The 25,086-nt window shown below is 47.9% G+C and overlaps 1 protein-coding gene across 1 annotated transcript; it reads left to right on the top strand.

The window, feature by feature from the left end:
* The first annotated feature begins 2,090 nt into the window (after nt 1-2,090).
* On the top strand, nt 2,091-13,865 carry LOC116831932 (tetraspanin-33-like). Its single transcript, XM_032792268.2, has 8 exons — nt 2,091-2,222; nt 4,517-4,574; nt 5,474-5,598; nt 8,920-8,994; nt 9,517-9,612; nt 10,367-10,507; nt 11,570-11,731; nt 13,155-13,865. The coding sequence occupies exons 1-8, from the start codon at nt 2,166-2,168 to the stop codon at nt 13,248-13,250; spliced, it is 810 nt and encodes a 269-aa protein (XP_032648159.2). The 5' UTR covers nt 2,091-2,165; the 3' UTR covers nt 13,251-13,865.
* The last annotated feature ends 11,221 nt before the right edge of the window (nt 13,866-25,086 follow it).

The following is a 25,086-nucleotide window of genomic DNA, read 5'->3' as shown; positions in this document are numbered from 1 at the left end:
GACAATGTCACCAAGCATGTGGACATAGACCTATCCATGTAAATTCTCGGTGTGACTATGTTTGTTGCTGGAGTGGAGGTTATGTTACTGGGTGGGGTGAGGTGAGGAAGGCCAAGAAATTGTGCCCCGGTTTTCATAATCTTTCTATGGGGCTTATCCTATCTCTACAGCTGTACCAAATTCATGTCCATGAAAAATGCATCACGGACCGTGAAATCTTGTCTCCTCCATGAAATCTGGTCTTTTGTGTACTTTTACCCTATACTATAGACATTTCATGGGGAAAACCAGCATTTCTTAAACAGAAGGTCCTGACCCAAAATGCAGTGCAGGAGGTCACAAGGTTATTATAAGGGGGTCATGCTATTGCCACCTTTACATCTGTTCTACCTTCAGAGCTATGTGGCTCAAGAGCAGTGGCTGTTGGCCAGGTGCCCAGCTCTGAAGGTAGCACCCTGCCAGGGGCACTGAAGAAGTAAGGGTGGGAATACCATCCTATGCCACACTTCGGTCTTGCTGCCTTCAGAGCTGGACAGCTGGAGAGTGGCGGCTGCTGGCTGACAGCCCAGCTCTGAAGGCAGCAGGACAGAAGTAAGGGTAGCAATACCATACCATGCCACTCTTACTTCTGCACTGCTGTTGGCGGGGGTGTTCAGAACTGGGCTCCTGGCCAGCAGCTGCCGCTCTGCGGCCACCCAGCTCTGAAGGTAGCGCCACCACCAATAGCAGCGCAGAAGAAAGGTTGGCAATACTGAGACCCCCCTACAATAATCTTATAACCCTCCCGCCAACACTCTTTTGGGTCAGGACCCCTACAACTGCAACACCATGAAATTTCAGATTTAAATATATGAAATTTATGATTTTAAAAAGTCCATTTTCAAAATGGACTGTGAATTTGGTAGTACCCTACCTATCTCCTTTTGAAACCTCTGAGCAGACTCTGCTCGTTTGACCTCACAGCCTCTCTCTCACATACACTCACCCTTGTTCAGACTCTTACAAAACAGCCCAGTTTGGAATTCTTAAGGAGGACAAATAAGATCTCGGGCCCCCACATTCATTTTTCTGCAGGGTGCAATGCAATGGTGCCACCTGGTGCATGGTCTCCAAGTCACGTGAGCAATGGCACAGCTTGGAGTGGAGAGACATCTGCTCTGTCAGCCTCTGCTAGAGCTCATCTCCCTGGAACATTTGGGCCAGTCTTGGGATGCCCAATACATCTGCAAATGGCTTCTCAGCAGTACTGAGAGTGCCCCCTGACCCAGCCTACTCCAACACCTAGCTGCTCACTTCTCTCCTGAACCTAGAATTCAAGAGCTCCTGGATGATCTAATTCAGCAGCAGAATGATGAGCCTAAGGAATGGAGACCAGGAATAAGTGAAGGTTGCCAGCAATGGAGAGGTATGTTTGGTGAGGAATGCAGGTTGGCTCAGTGAGAGGAAGCCCACTCTGCCACTGCATGTACTGCTCAATTCTGATGAAATTTTGTCTGTCTCCAGTGCTGGGCATGTGGCACCTTTCACTGTGTTTACTCTGAAGGCTGATTTAATAAAAAAAAATAATTGTAGGAGTCTCTATCTTTTTTACGTGTGGGGGTGAAGGGTGAGTTCTCGCAGGGTTCCCATTCCAAGTGCCTCTCTCCTCATTCCAGTTGCCAAGCACTCTTCCTTCTCAGTGAGCCATACCCAAGGAATAAGGGGCTGGAACTCTAGTTCCTGGGAACCTGCCTCTCTGATGCACAGAATCTAGTCTAAACCTGTTTCTTCCTGTCTCCTCTGACATTTCACAGACAGCTTGGGCAGAATCTCTTTTCAAATGGCTTCTCTTCCTCCTACTCTCAATAACCTGAATGGAAGAATGGTGCCCACTGCTGGGCTTCTCCTTGCCTTGGCCTCCTCTTCTTTCAGCGTGTCTGAGGTCTTCATTTCAGGAGTTTATTTTGCCTAGTCAGCCTGTCCTACTGCAGCTGCAAGAGAGCTGGAAACAGGTAAGTGACTTACACTAGGAAACACGTGGCAAACCTGACTGTACATGTCAGTCTTCTCCCTTTGTGCCTGTAACACTCCCTAGAGCACATGACCCAGGCATCAAGAATCAGCAGAGAAACGGACTCCACAGCGGGGAGAGTGGTGCACTGTTATCAGAGACTCCGACAGGAACCATGAGAACAAACCAGCTCATCAAATACACTTTGTTTGTCTCCTGTTACCTCTTCTGGGTGAGTCTGACCAGAGCTGGGGCTGACACTCCCAGGGTGGGGCTGACACTGGCTGGGCAGCAAGATCACTGCTTGCAGGGAAACCCACTTTCAAAGTCATCCCAGTGACAAATGGGAATGTGGATATGGAGGTGGATATTACCGCATCTGAGGTAGAGGCCAAACTTGAACAGCTTAATGGGACAAAATCGGAGGGACCGGACAATCTCCACCCGAGGATATTAAAGGAACTGGCGCGTGAAATTGCGAGCCCGTTAGCGAGAATTTTAAGCACCAGTAAACTCGGGGGTTGTGCGTCACGACTGGAGAATTGCTAACGTATCCTATTTTTAAGAAAGGGAATAAAGGATCCGGGTAATTAGGTAGGCCTGTTAGCTTGACGTTCTGTCGTGTGTAAGTCTTGGAAAATTTAAGCGGAAGAAAAGTTATTAAGGACATTGGAGTCAATGGGTATTCGGGACGAATTGCAACATGGGATTTAACTAAAGGTAATCGTGCCAACCAACCTGTCTCCTTCTTTGAGAAGGTGACGGATTACTTAGACAAAGGAAATGCGCGTAGATCTAATTTTACTTGATTTTCAGTAAGGCGTTGTGACACGGGTTCCCATGGGGAACTGTTAGTTAAATTGGAAAGATGGGGATGAATGCTGAAGTTGTAAGGTGGATAAGGAACTGGTTAAAGGGGGAGACTGCCAGCGGTGTCGTATGAAGGTGATAACGTCAGGCTGGAGGACGGTTACTAGCGGAAAGTCCCTTCAAGGATGGTTTTGACCGATCTTATTTAACCTATTTATACTGACTTTGCACAAAGAGCGGGAATGTGTTAATAAAGTTTGGATGACACAAAGCTGGGGGAGTATTTGCTAACACAGAGAAGACCGGGATACTATACAGGAAGATCTGGACCACCTTTGTAAGACTGGAGTAAAGTATAGGATGAAATATAGTGAAAAGTGCAAGTCAAGCACTTTAGGGATTGAATAATAGATTTAGATATTACGTTGGGGACGCATCAGTGGAAACGACGGAGGAGGAGAAGGATCTTGGGTATTGGTTGATAGCGGGATGACATGAGCCGCCAAGTGATATGGCTGTTAAAACAACAAATGCGGTTGTAGTGATGCATCGGGCGAGGTATTTCCAGCAAGGAGAAGGAGGTGTTATGGCCGTTATATACGGCGCTGGTGAGACCCCACCTGGAATATTGTGTGCAGTTCTTGGTGTCCCATGTGTAAAAGGATGAATTCAAACTGGAACAGGTTCAGAGACGGGTACTAGGATGATCCAGGCAAGGAAACCTGCCTTGAAGGAGCTCAAAAGGCTTGGCTTGTTTGCCTGGCCAAAGAAGACTCGGGATGGGATATGCTTGCTCTATATTAAATATATCAGGGGATTAACGTTAGGGAGGGAGAGGAAATTTTAAGTTTATACTAATGTAGGCAACGAGGAACAAATGGTACAAACGGATTTAGAAAGTTTAGACTTGAAATTAGACGAAAGGTTTCTAACCAGTTAGGGGACAGTGAAGTTCGTGGAACAGCCTTCCGAGGAAGTAGTGGGGGCAAAGACTTATCTGGCTTTAAGACTAAGTGATAAGTATAATGGAGGGGATTTAATGAGTGATAGTTTAATTTGGGCATTGGATTTTGGATTACGGCAGAAAAGTCTGCTCAATGGTCTGTATTGAGGGGATGTTGGATGGATGGGAACTGAGTTTACTGCAGAGAATCTTTCTTGGTGCTGGCTGGGTGAGTTCTTGCCCGATGCTCAGGGTTTAGCTGATGCCTATTTGGGGCTTGGAAGGATTTTCCTCCAGGGCGGTATTGCGGCAGGGCCCTGGAGGTTTTTCGCCTTCCCTGCAGCGTGGCATGGTCGCTTGCTGGTGGATTCCCTGCAGCTTGAGGTCTTCAAATTCAATTTTGAGGATTTAAATAACTAGTCCATGGGTTCGGGGTTGTTATAAATGTGTATGGGTAGGGTTTTGTGGCCTGCCTTGTGCAGGAGGTCAGACTAGATGATCATATTGGTCCCTTCTGACCTATGAGTCTATGAGTAAGAGTCAGTCTGGTCAGTTGTGATACTAGGGCCCTGTGGTGAGGACTGCAGGGTGCAGGTCCCTTGTAAATTGCTTATTTGCCCTCTGGTATCCCTTCATCTGGGCACCCCTTGGACAGGCTGTAAGTCCTGCTTCACTTCTCTGGCTCGGCAATTGTCTCCTGCTCCCAGGATTAGATGCTGTTGGGGATTTTTCCTCTTGCAAAATGATGTTTGTCTCTGATTCGTCCTTCCTAGGTGGCCAGTGGGCTCATGGTTGCAGTTGGCATTTATGCCAAACTCTCTAAAGAAGCAAGTAAGTACCATTTCCTCTCCCTCCTGTTACCAAGCTGGAGTTTAGGTAAAGCTAACTAAGTGACTGCAGGGTAATTCTGCAGTCATTGCTCTCTTCCCAGTACAGCGTGGAGATGAGCTTTGTGGTCCATCTCTGGCTGACAGTTTTCAAATCACCCTCCACCATCATTACTGTATGTCACTCCCACATGGTGGTGCAGGGTGTTGCCCAATCTTTTTGATGGATCTACCAGGGTGAGAAGGATTATTAATAACCATGTACATTTGTCAGCCTCAAAGACTGCTGAGGGTTCAGCAATATTCAATAAACAAATTACAAATGGATCAAATAAGGCGGTGCAGCCTAATGAATGTCTGAGAACTCTGGAAAGTAAATTCATGAGGGAGCTCAGCTCCTTCCACCAATGCCATGAACCTGAGGCTTCATTGCCTTTCACAGTTTCAAGGCTGGAGAATAAACTTCCAAGCACAAATTCCCCCTCCCTTCGATGTGCCATTTGTATTTGCTGAGCACTAGCTATGTGCTTGGTGTTGTACAGACTGTAGAGAAAACATGGCCTCTGTCCGGAAGGGTTTACAGTCCAAGGTGACATATGTGTTCATCAATTAAACATGCGGACCCCAGACCACCTTGTAGTGCAGAACTTTATTTGGTGAGTATTTTGTAATCCCGTAGCTCTGTGATGAGAAGGTGTGGCTAAAACTGACGAGTGCGGGGAGGAAATGTGTTTCAAGGGGAGGGTTGGGGCTTGCCCTGGAAGACTGGTATGTGGAACTTGTCCAGCTCAGTGTTCTTCTGTGAGCTCTGTAGCTATTCTTGATACTCTGAGGGGAAGAAGAAGGAGCAGGATTTGGCTTGCGCTAACTTCTTACTTTGCTGTGTTTTTCAATTTCTGACAGGTGCTGTGGATTCGCTCCTCGCTGATCCTGCACTGATCCTGCTTACGGTGGGGATCCTGATGTTTGGCATCACCTTTGTGGGGTGTACAGGAGCCTTGCGTGACCTGCCTGTGCTGCTGAAAATTGTAAGGAGAGGCTAGTGGGATGATTTCTTCTATCTGATAGGGATCCCTATGCCTTGGGCTGCCCTTACTAGGCAACTTCCTGCCTAAAGAGAGTGCCTCAAAGAGTGGAGTGTAAACCTGCTCCACCTGCATTAGAAGATCAATTTTTGTCAGTCCGTTAAGTGTGTGCTGAAGGGGGGCACAGGAAGTACTAGCATGTTACTGAGCTAGTGGGAAAATAGCTCACCGACTGCATGAACAGCAAGGAGAAAGAAAAAAAAATCAGTGAATTCCTGACCACACTAAAGGCCGTACTGCCATCGTGACTCATAACTTCTGCTCCCCACCTGTCTCTTTGGCTGCACAACCAAGCAAAAAGATCTGGTGGCTTGTGCCAGTTCTGTCACCCTTTAATGTGGCCTGTTTTTCAGATTTGCATCAACATGTTGCCATCTACACTATTTGTCCCAAGTCAAAGGGTTGTTTATAATATTTGCCCATGAGAATCCACAGTTGTTGCCTTTATGGGAATTTTGCAGAGAGTTTGCAAATGTAACATTCCTCCAGGTGTTGGTATGAGGTCATCCTGGAAATAATTTCATTGCGGAGTGTCTGGAGGCACAGACATGCTACAGCAGTGCAATGCAAGAAAGTGTGTCTGATATGTTTGGAGACTGCATGTTTCTTGTAGCTAATGGAATCCAATGTGGCTGGAAGAGGTTTAGGGTGTATTCTTTTCATTTGCAAATAACAAAAATTCCCGCTTGACAGGATTTAAAATTTCCCAGTAATACAAAAGGAAAGGTTCCTTCTCAGGTGTCAGCTAATGTTTATCACTATAGCTGGGTAAATACTGGCCCCCTCCAAACAGTGTCTTGGAATATTGGCTACAATTAAAAAATACACAGTGCCCTTATGTGCTTCTGAGCTGGCCTTCTGAGCTCTCAAATCACGCTCAGCAACATTTGGGTGAACAAATTTCAAAATGGTCGGTGTGAAGATCTGTGTAGGAAGAGCACTCCATAAGAGTTATATTTATGCAACTGGAGAACAGAAACAACCCCATCTGCCTATGGGACTACACTCAGGCTGAATTTTGAATGCTGGGAATCAAATGCGCAGACTCAACATGATAAATCCAGAGAGTAAAAAAAAAAATGTCACAACTTGTCAAATAAACCTGAGGAAATTGCTGACTGCAGGAAAGCAGCAAAAACTCACCGAAGAAATTGTTTGCTAACATAGTAAAGCAGAGAAGAATTCATTTCCCTGTGCTGGTTCCTCTCCCCAACGGGAGATTTAACCATGCTAATGAAAAGATGCCATTTAAACTAGACTGGACAAAACACTGGAGAACAGACTGTAGGGAACAACAACCAACCCCAGTGATGGGCTAACAACACGTGGCACATACCTAACCTAGCACTTTGCAACTTCAAAGCAAGCCAGGAGGTGAGTGTTATCAGCTGACCTCATAGGTCTTTTCCATCCCTAACAGTTGAGATTCCATGACAAGGGCACTCTTAAAGACAAGTGGTAGCCATGTTAGGTGTGTGTATCAGCAAAAACAACACGGAGTCCTTGTGGCACCTTAGAGACTAAGGCCTGGTCTACACTGGGGGGGCGGGGTCGATCTAAGTTACGTAACTTCAGCTATGTGAATAATATAGCTGAAGTCGATGTACTTAGATCGACTTACCGTAGTGTCTTTACTGCAGTGAGTCGACTGCTGCTGCTCCCCCGATGACTCCGCCTGTGCGTCTCGCAGAGGTGGAGTACAGGAGTCGATGGGAGAGCGCTTGGGGATTCATTTATCGCGTCTAGACTAAATGTGATAAATCAACCCCTGCTGGATCGATCGCTGCCTGCTGGTGGGTAGTGTAGCCATATCCTAAGGCTCCTTCCAAGCAGCTAACATAGATTTATAGCTCAATACAACAATCTATAATGCACTAACTTTTTGTGCTATGATAACAGAGATGTTAACTGCCAACTTCACCTTGAATGACCTCTTACAACATGTAATTCCTTATGCTAAACAACCTGTTCCACCTTGTATTTAGCTGTAACACTCTGAGTATCTTTCCCAGTCATGAAGAAGAGCTCTGTGTAAGCTCGAAAACTCGTCTCTTTCAGCAGTAGAAGTTGGGCCAATAAAAGATGTTACCTCACCCATCTTTTTGGGACCAACACAGCTACAACATTACAAAACGCAGCTAATAGGGCAGTCACAGTGGCAGCAAAGTCAGAGTACGTCTCCCAGCCTAGGCTGACAGGTTTCGGCGAGCAGAGCTTGCAGTGGAAGCTGAGCCCCAGCCCAAAATGCAATTTCAAAGTGCTGTCGCTAACACTATCTTTAAAACACTAGTGCAAGCCCCATTAGCCCTAATCTGGGCTGGGAGGCTTGCTCCAAAACGCTGACCTGACTGTGGAGTCAGTGCGCGTTCCATTAGGACAGGCAATCTCAGCCCCATCACCAGTGCTATAGCAGAGGTACTAGGTCATTTTTGTCTAAAATATTCTAATCATTTTCTTCTAGCCTCACCTGCAAATGAAGCAGGGAGGCTTGTGGGAAAACCAGCCAGGAGGAAATTCTGTTCTAGCCCATGCTGTATTCCTCAGCTGGGACTTGTAGCCAGGGGACTTGACTCTCTCCAGTACATTTGGGTAGTGACATTTACCAGCAGTAGTACCATTTAGCTATGATGGGGAGCCATATCTTGTAATAACACTGGTATCCAGGTGGTTGCCTGGATGTTCTCACATTCAGCCCTCCTGCTGCAAGGAGGGCTGGGATCTGAAAAAAACTGCAGTGTAATGCAGGCAGGAGACAGCCTTTTATGCATAATCAGGCCTGGTCTCTTCAAGGGGCTGATAATTTAAATAGTTCCCCTGCTCAGCCAGGTCTTAGGCTTGTCCCATGTTCTCTGCAGTGTTTCAGCTGCTGTGTCCTCTTGCAGAATATGGAACTAGATTTTCCAAGCCTTCCTGCACAGGGTGCATCTCTGGAGTTTCCAGGGATTGTCTTGTTTGTAACAGGTCCTAAGCAGGCCCCAGTGCCTTGAGAGCCCCCAAGATACGGTATTATTGAAGGGGAAATGCTGGTTCATTGCACCTGACATCTGATTTCCTCTGGACTGTTGGAGGTGGAGGATGTTGTCATTGGAGCTCTGGGCATGAGTATTAACACACATACACAGCAGGGCAAATCTATATGACACATCATAGACATGGCCCCAGCCCCACAGAGCTCTTGCTCTAAGGGCTTTTGCGTCAATGCTGGCAGGGGGGGACTGGGTGCTTTACAGGTTGTTCTGATGATCTCACCCCTTCATTTTTCAGTTTGCCTGGATTTTACTGATCATTCTCATTCTCCAGATCGTGGCTGCTGTCCTGGGATTTCTCTTCTCCGGCATGGTAACTGCAAAGCCAACTCCAAAGCTGGTTGACACTGCTGAATTAGACAGTTGCCTTTGGCAATATAGTTGCATGAGCACAGATCTAGAAGTCAGTAACACCCTATGTAGTCTTGGGCAAGTCTCTGCCCCTTCCTGCCTCAGTTTTCCCTCTGGAAGATGGGAACATTAATACTTCCTCTACCTGACTGTGTGGTTGTCAAGATTAATCAGGTAACATCTGAATGCATAGTGTAGTGTGCTGTATATATGCAGAGTATTTATACTTTGGCTGCCAACAGGATTCAGGTCAACCTTCTCCATCTGCACTTTTTGGGAGGCAAATGGGGAAAAAGGCAGCCACTTGGGTTTCACTTGCATTTGTCCCTGTGACATGCTCAGGTAAGGGGTGCCTTGGAGAGGCCAGATGCCAGAGACAAGACTTGGGCCCAAAGTGCAGGAAATGGAAGACAAGGGGAGCTTCTGAAAGTCAATGAATCTGCCTGGTAGATGCTGACAACTGCACTCTCTGTGTGTGTTGCAGGTGTTGGAGAAAGCAGCATTTCTGATGGGGAAAGCTATTTCCGGTTATAGGGATGACCTAGATTTACAGAACCTTATTGATTATATACAGAAAAAGGTAATTTAAAAACACCTCTCAGATTTGTATCATGCCTTGCTGTTTAATTATTTCAGTGAAGGCAAATAGCCAAATGTACCCTGTCTCAGATCCTCAGTCAGTGCTGGGATCTCAGTGCCAGCCTTAGACCCTCACATACACATGGAGTCTAAAGCCAGGTCCCTGATAGCCAGCTTCCCATTGTCTTGCCAGGCCCTGTGCTCAAGTCAGTGTTTTACCCACTGCTCAAACCACAGCAAGGAGAATGGTCTCCATTTATTTTTTTGTGTTCCAGGCAGCAGCTGTGACTTTCACCAGAGCAGCTGGGAACAGGGTGAAATTCACCATGGGCCAATTTAGGGAAATCCCATTTTTGCTCCCTGTTTGTACCACAAGACACAGTTGCTTCTCCCTCCCAAATTGGATTCCTAAAGTCCCCTGAGAGTCTCAGAGTCTACCTGTGAATACCCATGAGAGAGGTGAGAGAGAGATGGCTGAGGCAACCGAGTCTCAGAGGTGGGGGCCTGTCTCCTGTTCCTGCCGCTGCTCAGACATTGGTAATCCGAGGAGGCCATGGGGGAATTTGACTAGATTCCAAAGATTACAGTTCTCCTTTACTGGATTGTAAGGGGTCTTCTGGACAGTTTATTCCTACCCGTGGGTAACTTATCTCACAGCTATTCTCAGAACTCCTGTCCGTACAGTTCTGTGCATACCTGGGCCCTGTGTAAACAAGCAGCTACTCCAGGGTCCTCTTTCTGTTTCACTCTCTTAGTTTGAGTGCTGTGGGGTGCATTCCTACAAGGACTGGTCCCAGAATATTTACTTTGAGTGCCAAGACTCCAACCCCAGCCTGGAACGCTGTGCTGTGCCTTTCTCCTGCTGCATCCAAAAAGATCAAGAGGCAGCCATTACTGTAAGTCAAATCTGGCCACATTTTTCTGGTTAAAATTTTTTTCTTTAGGTTTTTATTTTAAAAAAATCTCCACTGCAGCATGTGGTTGGGAGCTAAGGACACATATTAAAATAAAGCCAAAGAGATCAAGTAGGAAAGTATCAGAGGTACTTTGCATTTATATAACATTTCATGTCAGGATCTCAATGCAGTTTGCAAGGTGAGGTCAGTATCATTATCCCCACTGGGATAGGGAAACTGAGGCACAGAAAGGTGATGTGACTTTACTTAGACTATACAGTGAGTCTGTGGAAGAGATGCAAACAGAACCCACATCTCCCAATTCCAAATCCCCTGTTCTAACCACTTAACATGCTGCCTGCCTGTAACGTAGCTGCTGAGACCACGAAGAACAAAGCAGTGTTCTGTTCTGGTTGTTTGATTGGGCCCATCACTATGTATCAGAATCGTAGGACTGGAAGGGACCTTGAGAGGTCATCTAGTCCAGTCCCCTGCACTCATGGCAGGACTAAGTATTAGCTAGCCCAGGGGTGGCTCCGGAGCCACATGCGGCTCTTCAGAAGTTAATATGCAGCTCCTCGTATAGGCACCGACCCCGAGGCTGGAGCTACAGGTGCCAACTTTCCAGTGTGCCAGGGGATGCTCACTGCTCAACCCCTGGCTTTGCCAGAGGCCCTCCCCCTAATCCTCCCCTTCCCGCCCCGTCCCCTGATCCGGCTGTGCCCTCACTCCTCTCCCACCCCCGAACCTCCTGTATGCCACAGAACAGCTGACTGGGAGGAAGGGGGAGATGCTGATCAGTGGGGCTGCCGGTGGGCGGGAGGAGCGGGGGGGAGCTGCTGACATATTACTGTGGCCCTTTGGCAATGTTCATTGGTAAATTCTGGCTCCATCTCAGGCTGACCACCTCTGAGCTAGACCATCCCTGATAGGTATTTGTATCAGGACACCTGTCCCCTCCCTCTCCTCTCAGAGTCAGGCATGTGGTGACTACTTCAGGGGAGAAAGAGCAGATCCTGTTCCTCACTCACTAAACTCTTGCTGACTCTTCTCTCCCTGCAGAGTGTTCTCAACAGCATGTGTGGCTATGGGACCCAGAACCTGAGATCATGGAAAGCAGAGAGTCTGATATACATTGAGGGCTGCTTGGAAAAGATTGTTGGCTGGGGGCACAGAAACCTGCTGCTTGTTGCAGGGCTAGCAATAGGACTGTTTTTCTTGGAGGTAACTGAGGCTGTAACAGCATTAAGATTATGTCTATTCTAGAAAAGTGCATCAAAAGTTTAACTAAATCCATTAAAAACTAATCAAGTTAAACCAGTGCAAACACTCAACAGCAATGCACTTAAACTGATTTAAGCTAAATTAACATAAGCAAAGGTTAAGTTGGTAACTTACTAATGCAAGCTAAACTAATATCAAGTGCATTGATGCAAACTACCTCCATGTATAGAAATGCATCTATATTAGGAGTTTGCACTGATTTAATTAAATTGATTTTGAAATAAATGTGGTTAAACCAGTGCATTTTTCTAGTATAAACAAAGCCAAGAATCTGCTTGGCTAACTCTGCTTGGCTAGCTCTATGAATGATAGCCACTCCCCTCCACATAAAGTTTTCAAACTTGGGTGGCTAACGTTAACAGAAGAGTCTGCAGAAGAGAAGAATGAGTGGGGGGATTTGATAGCTGCTTTCAACTACCTGAAAGGGGGTTCCAAAGAGGATGGATCTAGACTGTTCTCAGTGGTACCAGATGACAGAACAAGGAGTAATGGTCTCAAGTTGCAGTGGGGGAGGTTTAGGCTGGATATTAGGAAAAACTTTTTCACTAGGAGGGTGGTGAAGCACTGGAATGGGTTACCTAGGGAGGTGGTGGAATCGCCTTCTTTAGAGGTTTTTAAGGTCAGGCTTGGCAAAGCCCTGGCTGCGATGATTTAGTTGGGAATTGGTCCTGCATTGAGCAGGGGGTTGGACTAGATCAGTGTTTCTGAAACTGGGGTCGCTGCTTGTGTAGGGAAAGCCCCTGGTGGGCCAGGCCAGTTTGTTTACCTGCTGCGTCCACAGGTCCGGCTGATTGCGGCTCCCACTGGCCGCGGTTTGCTGCTCCAGGCCAATGGGAGCTGCTGGAAGCGGCGCGGGCCGAGAGTCTTACTGGCCGCCACTTCCAGCAGCTCCCATTGGCCTGCAGCAGTGAACCATGGCCAGTGGGAGCCGCGATCGGCCAGACCTGCAGACAGGGCAGGTAAACAAACTGTCCTGGCCTGGCCCACCAAGGGCTTTCCCTACACAAGCGGCAACTCCAGTTTGAGAAACACTGGACTAGATGACCTCCTGAGGTCCCTTCCAACCTTGATATTCTATGATTCTAACACCTAAATCCATAGTTAGATATACAGTACTAATTATATAGTGACATGCTTAGGCACTTAAACAAGCAGCCTGAGTTTCACAGGTGTTGAACTCCTGCAGCAACCATGAAAGTCAGTGGGGGACACAGTCCTTGGCACCAGAACCTTGGGTTTTGTTTAGAGGGTAAATTACAGGATTTTGTGGTCCCTTCCTTGCATTCCCCTGCTCTCAGCCCTCAGGGATGTTGCTTTCAGGTGTTAGTGAATCCAGCCCTAGTGACTTTCTTTTCCCTTCCAGATTCTCGTGTTTTCCATGGCCGTGATGCTCATTTACCAGATTGACTTTATCATACAGAAACGGAAAAGCACAAGGAGGAGAGGCCCCGAGAAATAAGTCTGTTGCTCCCAGCAAGAGCCCAGCATGGTCTCTATTGCTGCTGGTGCAGTCTGTGAAGAAGGAACAAACTGAGATCTCAGTCGAAACACTGTGAATACCCCAAAGGGTGCCAGGGCTCATGCCCCAGGTGAATGAACAGACACTGGAAAGCATTTTCTGTGCATATGAGGCAGAGGCAACTGCTGCTTGGAAAGGACCCTTGCTGCGTGGTGAGATCATCTGATGGGTCTCTCACTCTCTACTCCCGGACTGTTTTATTGCCATGGACATTTGCACAAAACCAGATCTTTCGTTTCTGAGATTCCTAATGCTTATTCTCCACCTGTGGTCACAGTACTCTGGTAGTTTTAGAGATCACTTTGGAGGATAGGATTACAATTGAAAAGAAACTTGACAAATTGGAGAATTGGTCAGAAATCAACAAGGTGAAATTCAGTGAAGACAAGTGCAAAGTACTACACTTAGGAAGAAAAAAGTCAAATGCATAATTACAAAATGGGGAATAACTGGTTAGGTGTTAGTGCTGCTGAAAAGGATCTGGGAGTTATAACAAATCACATGAGCCAACAATGAGATGCAGTTGTAAAAAAATGCTAATATCATTTCGGGGTATTGTAACAGAGGATAGCCCACCTAGGTTCCAGCCTTGCCTCCCTGCAAGAAGGCCTTTCAGTCCAGTTCCTAACCCTTGTATGGGACTTAGCTTTATCTCAGGGTTTTCAATGTCCTTGCCTTCTCCTTACTAGAGGGGGAGTGGGGTGGAAAGAACCTTACACTCCTCCTGCAGCAACGGCAGTTGGTAGGGAACCTGGTCCCTCCCACTCTACCAGGCTCTTACCCAGGGTCCTATGAGTGCCAACAGTGTCCAGCACCCTGGAATGCCCTCCACTTTGCCCCTTGGCCATTTCCTACCATCTATCTCCCCATATGCCTCCAAGTCCTATATAAGATGATAAAAGAAAATGAAAAGACAACTAAACCTTCAGCCCAAACTAGGCTCAGCAGGTAGCCCCATTCCTCACAGGGAGGCTGCTTTGGCACCCTTGTTCAGGAGCCCACAGGATAGGTCTGTCTTCCTCCCCAGCCTCTCTCTTCTGAGCTAAGTTGCTCTCTTTTAAGTTTTAAGGTGCCTCTCCAGTTGGAGCATGCTCTGCAGGTCTGGAGTGGTGGTGTTTCCTTTAACCCCTTCAGGCCCAGTGTGAGCTTTGTACACTCCATCACAGGTACATTAACAGGAGTGTTGTTTGTAAAACACAGGAGGTAATTGTCCCATTCTATTCAGCACTGGTGGGGCCTCAGCTGGAGTACTGTGTCCAATTCTGGATGCCACACTTTAGGAAAGATGTGGATAAACTGGAGAAAGTCCAAGGAGAGCAATAAAAATGACAAAAGGTTTAGTAAATCTGACTTATGAGGAAAAGTTAAAAAAACTGGGTATGTTTAGTCTTGAGAAAGATGGCGGAGGGGGATCTGATGACAGTCTTCTAATGTGTTATGGGCTGTTATAAACAGGATGGTGATCCACTATCCTCCATGTCCACTGAATGTAGGACAAGAAGAAATGGGCTTAACCTGCAGCTCAGGAGATATTAGGGAAAACTTTCTAACTATAAAGATAGTTAAGCTCTTGTAGGGGACTACGGAAGACTGTGTCACGGCCTAGCTAGGGTGTCTCCGCTTTCTCGGCGGCCTTGTGAAGAGCCCCTGCTTGCTAAGTGGCCGGTCATTGGCAGGACACAGCATGCCAGTTTATAACTTGCTTTTAACTGGTTGTAAACCAGTTTGTATGGCCTTAGGCCAAAGGGCGGACATAGCCTGTGGGAAGTCTTTTTGCATATGTATGAGTTGCTTTTGTATGACTTGTGTATATATATAGCTGTATGCTCCCGGTCCGCCTTTGGACTCCGACCCAGGCCGAGCTGAGCTTCGGTGCTGGGTTCCCCGCCTAAGTGACAGCAACGCCCAGCGGTCCCCGTTGCGGATGTGTCACTTTACCTTCATTAAAGCCAAATAACTCACTGTGTGTGGGGGCCTCGTCCTTGCAGAGCACTCAGGCATGTAACAGCTCTGGAGTAGGCTTCCAAGGGAAGTTGTAGAATCCCCATCATTGGGGGTTTTTATGAAACAGGTTGGACAGACGCCCATCAGGGATGGGAGAGCTTTACCTTGGTCCTCCCTCAGTTCAAGGGCCCGGACTAGAAGACCTATCAAGGTCCTTTCAGGTCTACATTTCTGTGATTGTGACAGCACACTCAGGGGGCTTTGGTCACAGTGGGACGAATAGCAATTGTTGCAGGGAAATTGTGAATCTGCTTACAGTACCAGTCCCTTGTAATAACTAATGGGGAATGTGCCAAAGGGACAGAACTGTTTCATAATAAAGATTTTCCCATTTTCCATGAGGTGCCAGTTCTTTGGAGTTTTAAAGCCACACAAGTTCCTATCATTGGAGGCTACTGGCTAGCGCAGGAGCTGGGGGATTTGTATTTTACAGGCTCTGTTATTCAGCCATATTTGCATGTACTGTAACTATACAGGTTTCAGAGTAGCAGTCGTGTTAGTCCTGTATCTGCAAAAAGAACAAGAGGACTTGTGGCACCTTAGAGCTAACACAAATTTATTTGAGCATAAGCTTTCGTGGGCTACAGCCCACTTCATCAGATGCAATGCAGTGGAAAATACAGTAGGAAGATATATATATATATACACACACAGAGAATATAAAAACAATGGGCGTCACCATACACACTCTAATGAGAGTGATCAGTTAGGGTGAGCTATTACCAGCAGGAGAGAAAAAAACATTTGTAGTGGTAATCAAAATGTTCCATTTGCAGCAGTTGATAAAAGGTGTGAGGAACAGTGTGTATTTTAAATATATAAAAAAAAAATTCCCCTCTCACCCCTATGGGTGGTATGTGTCTTCCTCAACCTCGGGTCCTCTACCAGAGGCCTGGAGTTTGAGGGTTCTGCGCAGTATCTTAGCTGTTCCTAGCACTGCACTCTTCTGGACAGAGAGCTCTGATGTTGTTCCTGGGATCTGTTGGAGCCACTCACCCAGCTTAGGAGTCACAGCCCCGAGGCTCCTACCACCACTGGGACCACTTTGGCCTTCACTTTCCACATCCTTTCTAGTTCCTCTTTCAGGCCCTGGTACTTCTCCAGCTTCTCATATTCCTTCTTCCTGATGTTGCTGTCACTTGGCACTGCTATATCTATCACCACCGCGTCTTCTGCTCCTTGTCTATTACCACGATGTCTGGTTGATTGGCCAGTACCTGCCTGTCCGTCTGGATCTGGAAGTCCCACAGAATCTTAGCCCTGCTATTCTCCACAACCTTCTGTGGAATCTCCCATCTGGTCTTGGGAGGGTCTAGCCCATACGCTGTGCAGATGTTCCTGTACACAATGCCAGCCACTTGGTTGTGCCGTTCAGTGTATGCTGTTCCTGCCTGCATCTTACATCCTGCCACTATGTGTTGGACTGTCTCTGAGGCCTCTCTGCACAGTCTGCACCTTGGGTCCTCTCTAGTGTGGTAGACCCCTGCTTCAATGGATCTGGTGCTCAGTGCCTGTTCCTGTGCTGCTATGATCAGTGCCTCAGTGCTGTCTTTTAGTCCAGCCCTTTCCAGCCACTGGTAGGATTTCCCAATGTCAGCCACCTCAGCTATCTGTCGATGGTACATCCCATGAAGGGTCTTGTCTTGCCATGGCACTTCTTCTGCTTGGTCTTCCTCCCATGTCTGCTGCTGCCTCAGGCATTCTCTCAGCAGCTCATCTTTGGGGCCATCTTACTGATGTACTCCTGGATGTTCCGGGTTTCATCCAGGACAGTGGCCTTGACGCTCACCAAGCCCGCCCGCCTTCTTTCCGGCTGGTATACAGTCTCTGGGTGTTGGACTTGGGGTGGAAACCTCCGTGCATTGTGAGGAGCTTCCGGTTTTCACATCGGCAGCCTCCATGTCCTCCTTTGGCCAGCTCACTATACCGGCAGGGTATCTGATGACCGGCAGGGCGTATCTGTTGATGGCGTGGATCTTGTTCTTCCCACTGAGCTGGCTCTTCAGGACCTGTCTTATCCTTTGGTGATACTTGGATGTTGCTGTCTTCCTTGCCTCCTCATCGTGGTTTCCATGTGACTGTGGGACGCCAAGGTACTTGTAGCTGGTCTGTATGTCTGCTATGTGGCCGCTGGTAGTTCCACCCCATCAGTCTTGACTACCTTCCTCTCTTCACTACCATCCGGCCACACTTCTCCAGTCCGAATGACATCCCGATATCCTCACTGTAGATCCGCGTCAGGTGGATTAGCGAGTCGATGTCTCGTTCATTCTTAGCATACAGCTTGATGTCATCCATGTAGAGGAGGTGGCTGATGGTAGTTCCACTCCTGAACCTGTACCCCGTATCCAGTCCTTGTGATTATCTGGCTGAGGGGGTTTAAGCCTATGCAGAACAGCAGCGGGGACAGTGCATCACCTTGGTATATGCCGCACTTGATGGCCACTTGTGCAAGCTGCCTTGAGTTGACTTCCAGTGTTGTCTTCCATAGTCCATTGAGTTCTTGAGGAAGGTCCTTAGTGTCCTGTTGACTTTGTATAGCGCCAGACATTCACAGATCCACGTGTGCGGCATTGAGTCATAAGGCTTTCCTGTAGTCAATCCAGGCTGTGCTCAGATTGGTCCCTAGTCTTGGAGCGACTGGATAGCGTAGTGGCCTAAGAGCATGCCCTTTGATACGGGAGACCGCCCTTTGATACGAGAGACCGGGGGTTCAAATCCCTGTTGGTACCCAACTTTCCAGTAGGGGTCCTTGGGCAAAAGACCCCCTAACGCTTCACCTGCCTACCTCAAAATATGAGAGTGACACGAACTAGGAGAGTCATGCCAGTCGCCGGCTCGGACGTCGCCCGGATTAACAAGGTCCGCGCCAGATGTTGAGGAACCAGGACAATCTGACGATAAGTGGGCTACTGGAACAAACCATTCATGGACGAGACAAGAGAACCTGGAATTGATGGAATGCTACTACAACAGTAGACCTAATGAGAGGGGATATATGAAACGTATGAGGGGACTATGGATGGACAAAAGACCTACATCCACACTTACTGAGAAACAGCTAGTTACCCAACGCTTCAACATAGTAAAGAGGAAGCTGCTCTCACAGCTTGAGATAGACCAACTCCACATTACATCCCAGACTCAAGAAGACCTGGAAGAACAAGTGGATGTGCAGCCCACACCTGAAGCTGAAACTTCACTGCCACCCCCTCCATTGCAGAGCACAGCAGCTGATATGAGGCATAAGATCATGGAGAAACTAGCTACAGTCAATCCTCGAGACCGATTACCAAGGCTCAGTGGAGAAGTACCATCAGATAGTATGTTAGAAGATGCCAATAGAGCCCTCATGACAATCCCTACTACCACCATAACTCAAACCAATGAACTGGTATACGCTACAGCCTCTGTAATCCTGGAGATGCTTGGCTACACGATCAAGAAGAACAACAGTATGTACCCACCCTGGAAAATGAGGTTGGAGGATAAGATCAAGGCGACTCGGAGAGAAGTTAGTCAGCTGGTGGAACTACAGAAGGGTGTAGAGATTAAGGATAAGACTCGGCTACTGAAAAAATACAAGGGCCTGACTCCATCTGAAGCCCTAGAGACTGCTAAACAAAGGCTCACAGCACTGGCTACCAGGCTAAGGAGATACACTAGAGAAGCAGAGGCCAAAAAAGTAAATGCCCTGTTCTCCAAAGAACCATCCAAGGTGTACTCCCAACTGCAGTGCAACAACACAATAACAGCAGAGCCACCAGCAGCAGAAACTGAACAGTACTGAAGAACATATGGGAGAAAGAGAAGACTCATAACACCAGTGCAAAGTGGCTGCAGGACCTGAGAACAGAGCACAGCAATCTCCCAGAACAGAAACCAGTCACCATCACAGTAGAAGACATCCAGCAGCGGGTCAAAACATGAAGAGCTGGACAGCACCTGGACCAGACATGATCCACACCTACTGGCTAAAGAAACTAACAGCAGTGCATGAACGCCTAGCAGCACAGATGAACCAGCTGCTAGCAGCAGGCTCCCACCCAAACTGGCTAACACAAGGAAGGACAGTGCTGATCATGAAAGACCCCTGCAAGGGACAGAACCGGCCAACTACCGGCCAATAACCTGCCTCCCCACAACATGGAAAGTCTATCAGGCATCATAGCTGCCAAGCTACAGGACCACATGGGCCAGTACATGAGCACAGCTCAGAAGGGCATTGGGAACAACACCAGAGGCTCAAAACAACCAGTTGCTCATAGATAGAGCAGTCGCCCAAGACTCAAGGTCTAGACAGACCAATCTGAGCACAGCCTGGATTGACTACAGGAAAGCCTACGACTCAATGCGCACACGTGGATCTGTGAATGTCTGGCGCTATACAAAGTCAAACAGGACACTAAGGACCTTCCTCAAGAACTCAATGGGACTATGGAAGACAACACTAGAAGTCAACTCAAGGCAACTTGCACAAGTGGCCATCAAGTGGCAGCATATACCAAGGTGATGCACTGTCCCGCTGCTGTTCTGCATAGGCTTAAACCCCTCAGCCAGATAATCACAAGGACTGGATACGGGTACAGGTTCAGGAGTGGAACTACCATCAGCCACCTCCTCTACATGGATGACATCAAGCTGTATGCTAAGAATGAACGAGACATCGACTCGCTAATCCACCTGACGCGGATCTACAGTGAGGATATCGGGATGTCATTCGGACTGGAGAAGTGTGGCCGGATGGTAGTGAAGAGAGGGAAGGTAGTCAAGACTGTGGGGTGGAACTACCAGCGGGCCACATAGCAGACATATAGACCAGCTACAAGTACCTGGCGTCCCACAGTCACATGGAAACCACGATGAGGAGGCAAGGAAGACAGCAACATCCCAGTATCACCAAAGGATAAGACAGGTCCTGAAGAGCCAGCTCAGTGGGAAGAACAGATCCACGCCATCAACGGATACGCCCTGCCGTCATCAGATACCCTGCACCGGTATAGTGAGCTGGCCAAGGAGGACATGGAGGCTGCCGATGTGAAACCCCGGAAGCTCCTCACAATGCACGGAGGTTTCCACCCAAGTCCAACACCCAGAGACGTATACCAGCCGGAAAGAAGGCGGGCGGGGCTTGGTGAGCGTCAAAGCCACTGTCCTGGATGAAACCCGGAACATCCAGGAGTACATCAGTAAGATGGCCCCAAAGATGAGCTGCTGAGAGAATGCCTGAGGCAGCAGCAACATGGGAGGAAGACCAAGCAGAAGAAGTGCCATGGCAAGACAAGACCCTGCAGGATGTACCATCGACAGATAGCTGAGGTGGCTGACATTGGGAAAATCCTACCAGTGGCTGGAAAGGCTGGACTAAAAGACAGCACTGAGGCCTGATCATAGCAGCACAGGAACAGGCACTGAGCACCAGATCCATTGAAGCAGGGGTCTACCACACTAGAGAGGACCCAAGGTGCAGACTGTGCAGAGAGGCCTCAGAGACAGTCCAACACATAGTGGCAGGATGTAAGATGCAGGCAGGAACAGCATACACTGAACGCACAACCAAGTGGCTGGCATTGTGTACAGAACATCTGCACAGCGTATGGGCTAGACCCTCCCAAGACCAGATGGGGAGATTTCCACAGAAGGTTGTGGAGATAGCAGGGCTAAGATTCTGTGGGACTTCCAGATCCAGACGGACAGGCAGGTACTGGCCAATCAACCAGACATCGTGGTAATAGACAGGACAGAAAGACAGCGGTGGTGATAGATATAGCCAGGCCAAGTGACCAGCAACATCAGGAAGAGCGAATGTGAGAAGCTGGCAGAAGTACCAGGGCCGAAAGACACTAGAGAGGATGTGAAAGTGAGCCAAAGTCGGTCCCACGGCGTGTAAGAGCACTGCGGAGGCTGAGTGACTCCCTAAGCTGTGAGTCGAGTGGCTCAAACAGATCCCAGGAACAACATAAACAGAAGCTCTCTGATCCAGGCAAGAAAAAAAAAAACAAAAAACAACAACCCCAAAAAAAAACTCCCAGGCTCTGTTTAGGGACCCGAGGTTGAGGAAGCACATGTACCCTGGCTATAGGGGTGAGAGGGGAATTTTTTTTTTTTTATATTGTCATGGTGCTAAAGGGTTCAATCATGTTAACAGCATCCAGCTCCCATTCACTAAGCAATCCTCACCTTTTATGATCACAAACTCAAACTTTGGAGTGGGGGGGAAATGGAACCAAACACCTTTTGCATCTGAAAACTACCAGTTTCCTTCAGCAGCAATTACAACTTTCCAGGCTCATAAAAATTTGGGAGCCTCTAGTGGGTGATGCTGCCACAGACTGAGAACTTCTAGTTGGTAGTTGTTGGAAATATGATACATTTGCTTGGAGTGAAGGAGTCTGTTTGCTGCTAACTCCAGCTGGTGAGAGTTTATCGGCAGGGCATTTTCCTCCTCACTGTACTCCATGTACTGTTGAAATGTGCAATTGGGAGTAACCCTGTGCAAGGCCAGTTCTCTCACAGTCTGACAAGTATGTGAACAAGCAGATTGCATTCTGTACAGTATAATCCAAACTGTAAGAGTCATCTTATGACACTGGAGTCCAGCTGTCATATCACTTGACAAAATAAAATAATTTTTTTTTTCCTGGTCATTGACGACACTGCATGGTCAGTTAGTTCTTGTATAATATTAAAATTTTCTTGTCAGCTTCCCCTGTGTGCTGCGTCTGTCCTCCCTGTAGTTTACTTGGAGCCACATCACAGGCTTCAGAGGTCACTGCACAGGTATAAATATTGACTGGGAATATTTTTAATTGAGGCATTTTAGCAGGTCACTCTTTTACACATTGACTAAAGACTAGTGCAGACCCATGTCAAAACCTGCTCTGAGCAGGTGGAAAGAATGCCAGTTCCCCGTCCGGATTCATGCTAATACTGTTGCTAGCAATGGTACCGCTGCCCACTGCTGGAATATGACTACAAGAATTTCTAGCATAAACAAGGTCCTTGAGCGAAAGGCCTCAAGTGTACATCCCTGACTAGGAGCACACTAGAGTCTGGCACTTTTAGAGCACCCCGGGGATTCGCCTAAGTGACAAACACTGGTTGCTATAGAGCTGGATGCCCTCCTGGGATGCAGCCAAGCCCCTGTGTTGCAAGGAGACAGAGTTTCACAGCTATCAGTACAGACTCAGAGCTCTAGGTTTTCCTATTTTTTCCATTTGAACAGCTGAGGATTTTACTGGGTCCTGTTTAAATGTGAAGGAACAAAGCTTCACAATGGTCTGTTCTCTGGGGTGACGTGGGAAGTCTTGAGGGGGCAGTTTCCAAGTGTGCTGAATCGCTCAATAGTGCCACATGCTGGGTCTCATTCCTGCCACTTGTTTGAATATATTCTTCTGTAAAGCAGTGTCCTCCAAGGGAGAAGTCAATGAGTGAAGACACCAGCGTGAGTCTCAGCTGCCTCAGCCCGGACACATGCCGGGACCTTCTCCAGGGTAAGATGGTCCCTTTGCCCTTCCAGCCGTCCAGTCTGGTCCGAATCTTCATCAGCTCAGCTTCCTCAGGTAAATAAACTGCGAAGTGCTGAAGATGCCAAATGCTTTTGGCAGTCTGAATGCAGATCTCGTCCCTTACACCAGAAGGGATGAGGGTAGTGGGTTGCACTGTGCTGCAACATGGCCAGGCTGCTTGACTCAGCAGAGAATCATGTCCTCCATGGGAGTTGCAGCTCCACATTAAAAGGTGAAGATGGCTGCTGCTGCATTTTATTCAAAGTCAGGTGCATGCTGTACTTGCCACCACCATCCCCTCTGCATGTAGATGGTGTCTGAGAGAGCAGGATTCTGGTACGAATGGCATTGCCAGTGCAGACAGGGTCAGCATGCAGCACACTTTACTGTGCAAGGGGCCAAGGAGAAGAGATGCTGGCTGGTGCACAAGGCTGACTTTCACGTGGCTTTAGTGAGGGTGGGTGCAATGGGTCCCCTGAATTTGGTTCTTTACTTCCACTGTAGTGTGAAGAAAAATACATGGAACAGCATGTGTGTGTATGTGCTTGTGTGTGACAGCATGGGTGAGAGTGTGCATGCTTGAGCATATGAAGAGTAGAGTATGCATGAACCTGTGTGTATGTGATGGGGAAGGGCTGTGCATGTGCAGGGCACTGTGTGGGGTAAGGGGTACATATGTGGCTGTGAGTGTTCTTATCTTTCTCCTATTTGCTCTTTGGTTTTCTTTGTCACAGCCCTGGTAGAGCTCTCTCAGTTGGACTTCATCAGGCTGCTGTGTTTGGATCCCAAGATCCTACGCCTGTGTGCTCTTAAGCTTCCCTTGGTCAAAGTAGGCTGCAGCACTCTCTCTTTATTTGGCTGCTGTGGTAGAGGTCCTGGGAACAGGCTTTCATCTGTTACCCCTTCACAAAAATGGGACTTGATGGCGCAGCTGTCCTTGGCCCCCAGGACCAGAGCTCACTTCCCAAACTCTCCCGTAGCTTAAGCATAACCTTTTCCGGGACCCAACCCTGTAGGCACTCTCCTTTACAATTCACCTATCCAGGGACACAGGATAGTGGAAACAGAAAGAGACCCAGGCTTTTCAAGGGCATCAAAAACCAATCACTTCTTTTTTAGCTAGCTCAAGAAATACACAAATCTAGACAAAACAATCACACCTCTACGCATTTCCCTACCTCATTTCCTCATTTGAGTGTTCTTCATGCTTAAGTCTGAGGTCTTTAAGGAGTCCAGAGTCTCCTCTTCTGTGCACAGCTTATCCTCTGCATCCAGTTCCCTCCTTATTAGTTGGTCCTGCAATTAAAAAATGTTAAAAAAAGTTAAAAAGCTATGAAAGCGTGCCCCCATGTGCCTCTCTCCTGCCCAAGCTTCCCTTGTTCTGTGAGTCCCCACTCTCAAGATCTCTGGTTTTTAAGATACAGCACTAGTAACTGGCCTTTTTGTTCTCCTGGTTAGGAATTTTCCACTCTCCAGAACCCAGGCCCCTGCAGAGAAGTTGGAGAAAATTAGTTTAACATAGGTCATGGCATTGTCCTAGTGCTTCACTTTGAATGGGAGCCATCAAGGTTTAACAACCCTACATTGTCCCTGGTTTTGGAGATACGTAGCACAGCCTCTGACAGCAGATGGCTGACTCCACATACACCTATTGTTTAGGCTCTACCAAATTCATAGTCATGAAAAATACATCATGGACTGTGAAATCTGGTCTCCCACCATGAAATCTGGTCTTTTGTGTGCTTTTACCCTGTACTGTACAGATTTCACAGGGGAGACCAGCATTTCTCAATTTGGCAGGTTCTGACCCAAAAGGAAGTTGCAGGGGGAGTCGCAAGGCTATTTTAGGGGGGCTGTGGTATTGACACCCTTACTTCTGTGCTGCCTTCAGAGCTGGGTGGCCGGAGAGCAGTGGCTGGTTGCAGGAGAGTGGCAGCTGGTGGCTATGTGCCCAGCTCTGAAGGCAGTGCCTCGCCAGCAGTAGAGCAGAAGGGTGGTAATACCACACCAGCAGAGAGTCCTGTGGCACCTTATGGACTAATAGACATATAGGAGCATGAGCTTTCGTGGGTGAATACCCACTTCGTTGGATGCAGGTCCATGCCATCACTACTTCTGTGCTGCTGTTGGTGGCGGGTCTGCCTTCAGAGCTGGGCTCCTGGCCAGCAGCCGCCACTCTCAAGCTGTCCAGCTCTGAAGGCAGCGCTGCCGCCAGTGGTGGCACAGAAGTAAGGGCAGCAGTACCACAACCCCTCCTACAATAA

The sequence above is a fragment of the Chelonoidis abingdonii genome, chromosome 11 (assembly GCF_003597395.2).
Source record: "Chelonoidis abingdonii isolate Lonesome George chromosome 11, CheloAbing_2.0, whole genome shotgun sequence".
NCBI lineage: Eukaryota > Metazoa > Chordata > Testudines > Testudinidae > Chelonoidis > Chelonoidis abingdonii.
The sequence above is the reverse complement of the archived record's forward strand: the minus strand, read 5'-3'. Positions and strand labels throughout refer to the sequence as shown.

Coding starts and splice junctions, on each gene's coding strand:
- LOC116831932 (XM_032792268.2), top strand. CDS start 2,166: ATGAGAACAAACCAGCTCATCAAATACACTTTGTTTGTCTCCTGTTAC. Junction 4,575..5,473: donor CAAACTCTCTAAAGAAGCAA/GTAAGTACCATT, acceptor AATTTCTGACAG/GTGCTGTGGATTCGCTCCTC. Junction 8,995..9,516: donor GATTTCTCTTCTCCGGCATG/GTAACTGCAAAG, acceptor TGTGTGTTGCAG/GTGTTGGAGAAAGCAGCATT.